Source organism: Condylura cristata, unplaced genomic scaffold (assembly GCF_000260355.1).
Source record: "Condylura cristata isolate star-nosed mole 26May11 unplaced genomic scaffold, ConCri1.0 scaffold00015, whole genome shotgun sequence".
In the NCBI taxonomy this organism is placed as follows: domain Eukaryota; kingdom Metazoa; phylum Chordata; class Mammalia; order Eulipotyphla; family Talpidae; genus Condylura; species Condylura cristata.
This window is the reverse complement of record NW_004567116.1, coordinates 5,203,371-5,208,440: the sequence shown is the minus strand read 5'-3', so window position 1 is coordinate 5,208,440 and position 5,070 is coordinate 5,203,371. Positions and strand designations below refer to the sequence as shown.

The 5,070-nt window shown below is 40.7% G+C and overlaps 1 protein-coding gene across 1 annotated transcript; it reads right to left on the bottom strand.

The window, feature by feature from the left end:
- Window positions 1-4,170: 4,170 nt before the first annotated feature.
- LOC101636127 (olfactory receptor 5A1-like) lies at window positions 4,171-5,067 on the bottom strand (the record flags this gene model as incomplete). The annotated part of the gene is made up of 1 exon (XM_004683414.1): window positions 4,171-5,067. A coding segment is annotated over one exon (897 nt), but the record flags the coding sequence as incomplete, so codon positions are not given.
- Between the last annotated feature and the right edge of the window lie 3 nt (window positions 5,068-5,070).

The following is a 5,070-nucleotide window of genomic DNA, read 5'->3' as shown; positions in this document are numbered from 1 at the left end:
TTCCTTGGGGTGAATAATGGGAAAAGCATAGACAATGTGGCTTTGACCATACAGATTGCCCTGAAATTCAGTACATAAATGTTTTTGATTCAGCATTCAATTATTAAAGTTTGCAGCATTTCATTATATACAGAAACCATCTCCTTTGATTCTAGATGACATACTATTTCCACTTCATATATGGAAAACCAGAAAATAGCAGAATTCAATATCAAGACCTTTAGAATTTCAGAACTAGTTCTCAACATCAGCCCTAAGCCCAGACTAATACTTGACATTAATCTTGTCTGAGATCAGGGAATTTGGATGAGAAGGAACAGTTCCATGGGAAGACACCACAGTGGAGGGTAGGGGAGGGGGGAGAGGGGAGGGTTGTAGAATGAGTGGATGAGTCACAAATACCTTGCTCCCCACAGCTCCTACTAGGAGGCTTACACAGCTGCTGAAACAGCACAGAATCTTCTGTTCATCTACATCTTGCTTTCTCACCTTGATGAAGATTCCTCAGGAATATATACTTCTTGCCAAATTGCAGTAGGATAATTCTTCCATGAAAAGTGTTTCAGATGGGACTCTGTTCACTCCAAGATAGGATCTGTGAGCCATGAAACAGGTTGTTTACCGACAGCAAGGGAGATGCCCACAAGTGGGAAGTCCTCTAATATATATTGTCGAGGGCAGTACAGTGAGGAGGAGGAACAATTAGCAGGCGGGGGCTCTCCAGACACCTGCTCTCTGGGGTCACGTTGCCATAGAGTTTTGGCCACAGCTAATCTGCCCCCATTTATTTCAGTTCCCTTCTGGTCCATAGTCCTGGCAGAGTCTCACGGTTAGAGGTTTTGTTTTAACAAACTTGGAATCATTCGATATTGAAAGGTCTTGGAATCATCCCATCTCATCCACTTAATATCCAGGAAAATTACTGAACCAGAGGAACTAAGGAATTTGCCCAAGATGACACAGCACTTGATAAATAACTTCATAACAATAAATCTGATATGTGGACACTTCCTGCTTACCAAGCATCTACATTTTCAGTATACCAAGATAAATTTTTTGTCATTTCCCTGACATGAATGTATGACCATAGCAGCCTTGGGAAGAATACGTGTATTACTCCATCAGAAAGCATGCTTTGACACTGTTGTCAGACAGGGTGCTGACTGCCAGGGTAACAACCACAGCAGTGATGTCAGTCATTTCCAGCTGTAGCTGAATCATCCTCTTCCTGGTGGTGTGACCTGAGCAAATCAGTCTCACAAGTCTCTGCTTATCTCCTATAAAATGACTGCAGTCATTGTTACTCCACAGAGTCACACTTCATGAACAGACTCCCATTAGTCATGTCTGAACAGTACTTATCAGGCTGTGTATTACACAGGATGCCTTCTATTAACACAAGCTGTCATTCATGTGTTCTGATATACAGTTGCTCCCAAAGAATGCTGTGTACTAATTCTTCATTAAGACATCTACTTCTGATCATTGTCACAAACCTTATTTCCTAGTCATTTTTTAAATGGAACTCATCTACCCAGCTGTGATTAGTTTAATATAAGGTCGCCTTCTTGCATGTTCCACTTCAGCTAACTTACTCCTGGGAGAAAGTCATGGATGGTGCAGTGACTTCATAACTTACTTTAACACCTACTAATATGTTAGGTTATAAAGTCCCCCTGATAAAAATTATAATTTAACTATTAACTGAACATACTATTTTTATAAGAAAAGTTAGCTTGATTTTATAATAGCTCTCATGTGTTAATATTGGCTGATGTCATTGTTTGAATTGCAGGAGTAGTGGATCCTCCCCTTCAGATGATGCTGCCATGGTTCGCCCATGACCAGAGAACCCACAGTCCACACCTTAGACCCTTGTGCTCCCTTCCCTTCTCTTTTTCCCAACCCATTTTGTTGCCCCCATCCCACAGCCAGCTTTCAAGGTAGCTGAACATATTCTTGAGATAGCTATAAGACCCTGCCCTGCCCTGTGTATAATGGTCAGATAAAGGGGAGCCCAGCAGCCATACGGTGCCCATCGAGCAGAGGAGGACAGTGCCCATCACCCAACCATAGCATCACAGTCCTTGCCCACCTGACTACACCTGACCCAACAGCCTTCAGGCCCCCATGTCCCAGTAAGAGCACCACAGAGGGACACCCATTGGCACCAGCAGCACAGTGGCCATGCTCATAGAACAAAACCAAAAACAAAATACTGGGGAGAAAGAGAAATACAAGTAGTAAGCAAGCCCCTCAGGGAGTAACACACCATAAAAAGAAAACCAGCCCCCAGAAATAAACAACACTGACATGGAAGAATATCTTTGCCTGACAGGTAAAGAATTCAGAAGCATTAAAGAAGAAGAAAAGGGAAAGAATGATATGAGAAATATAATCAATGAGCTGCAGGATGCAGATAAATCTTGAGATATGAGAATAAAGGAAATGAAGAATGTTAAAAGATTAATGTACAACTAAGGAATTCTGGGGAAGGAAATGGAAACAGAATTGATGAAATAAAGAAGGAATCGGTACTCTTAAAGACAAAGATATAAAAAGAGCCCAAAAAAGATGAAAGAGAGGAATAAAGGAAAAAGATGAAGAAACTTCTAGAGCTAGGAAACATAAGAGTCATAGGAATCACAGATGGTGTAGAGAAAGACAGAGGAACTATTCAAGGAAATAAAGAGAATGCCCCAAACATGAGAAGGAAATGAAAGAGACATCCAGTAAGCTAGAAGAAAACCAAGTTACCATAAAGAAAGAACTACAGCACAACACATAATAGTGAAGCTCCAAGAGTATAAGACAAAGAAAAAGAATGAAGCTGATGGTGGAAAAAATCAGACAACCTGAAAATGAAAACAATTTGATTGACATCAGATTTCACAGACTTCTGTGAAGAAACACTATGAACAAGAAAAGAATGGAGCAACATATTCCAAAAACTCCAAGGCAAAGAAATGCCAAATAAAGAATACTTTATTCTACAAAACTCTCCTTCCTATATCAGAGGAAATAAAGACCACCTAAAACAAAATCTCCAGAAATTTGCTATTATTAAGCCATCACTCCAAGAAATATTATAAGAAGTCTTAAAATCTAAACATACTGAGGAATGAACTGGAGACCTGAGCAAGTGAATGAACGGGATAGATTGAAAACCATGGCAATGTCTCCACGTGCGGCCACATCTATGCACTGAGTTCTATCTGCTTCTTCAAGGCCTCCTTGTGCAATGAAGCTGCAGAGGTAGAGGAAGAGCTTTTTACTCACTATTATGTCCCAATTGAAGTAGACATTCCAAAGGTGTGTCTCTTTTTAGGAAGTGAGCTGGACTTCTCTTGAACTATATGAAAATGAATGATAAAATTGAATAATGCTAATTGCATAATTTAACATTTACTAAGTCTTAGTTGCTTTCATAAAGATACAAACATCTTCTCATTGTAGAGATGAGGAAAATATTGGGTTTTGGAAAAGTCATGCTGCATTTTTGCATGAGAGACATCACAATTCACTTCACAAGGTGACTCAAGAACAAAATAGAAGAAACAAGTTTGGTGGGAATAAAAAGACTTCTCATCAGCAGCAGCCTTTACCTCTTCCTCTTTCTCCTCCTCCCCCTCTCCTTCTACCCTTCTTCTTTTCTGTCTCACTCCCTCCCTCAATCTCCAGAATCAAGTTTATAATATATTCATGTCCTCAATTTTTAATTTTCACTATTTAATAAATTCTTTCATATCTCAATTGAAATATAAATATATGCAAGCAAGTAAAAGAAATTCAGGGAAGAAAGGACAGTTTGCATTATATTGGAGGTCCTCCTTTATCTTCATAAAATACCTATCACAACATCTCAACATCTGTGTTCTCAAACACAGAGTTCATCTACATGAGGCTAATCATGGATATGGGCTTTCAAGCTGTCCGCCAGTTGGAGTTGCGGCTCAGAGAGACCCAGCTTGGAGACCACTAAGGATCAGGATACCAGGAGTAAGTACCCAGATTTGAACCTTTTCTGCCCGATGTTCTAATGCTCTATAAGAGGACACTTGTGTAGTCTTACCTCTGCTGTGATTAGGAGTAGAAATACCTGGCCCCTTGTTGTTTTATTTAGTTTACCTATTGTTTGCTTTATTCAGGAAACATTATCAAACATTATTCTTAGTGAGATAAATGTGTTGCCCTTTTCATCACCCTCCTGAGGGCCTCTTTGATCTCCTTGTTCCTAAGGCTATATATGAAAGGATTTAACATGGGGATAATGATAACATAGAACACGGACAGAAACTTGTTCTGTTTCGTGGAATTGCCAGAACTAGGATGCATGTACACAGCGAGGGCTGTGCCATAGAAGAGGGTCACAACCGCCAGGTGAGACGCACAGGTGTTGAAGGCCTTGGCGCTACCTTTGACAGAGGAAATTTTCAGGATGGAAGCTGCAATGAAACCATAGGATAATAAAATAAAAACTACAGAGCCACCAAGAACAATAGAAACTATCACAAAAAGACTCATTTGACCAATGAAGGGATTGGAGCAAGACAGGCTCATAATTTCAGGTATGTTACAGAAGAAATGTTGGATTAAATGTGGCCCACAGTAGTATAACTCAAAGCCCGTGATTGTTTCAACTAAGCTAGAAAGGAAACCACACCCAATAGCACCAGCAACCATCTTCCAACAGAGCCCAGGTGCCATGATGGTTGAATATTGCAGAGGATGGCCAATGGCCACATATCTGTCATAGGCCATGATGGCCAAGAGGCAGCACTCAGCCTGACCCATCCAGGAAGCCACAAGCCACTGTGTGGCACAGGCAATGAAGGAAATGACTTTTTTATCTTTGAAGAAATCCGAAAGCATCCTGGGGCTGATGGAAGTAGTATAGCAGATGTCTATAGATGAAAGGACACTGAGGAAAAAGTACATCGGTGTGTGCAGGTGGGAGTCCATCCTGATCAGGATGATGAGACCCAGGTTCCAGAATAAAGTCACAAGGTAGATCACCAGGAAGACTGGGAAGAGACTAAGCTGCAGCTCCTTTTCATCTGAGATTCCCAG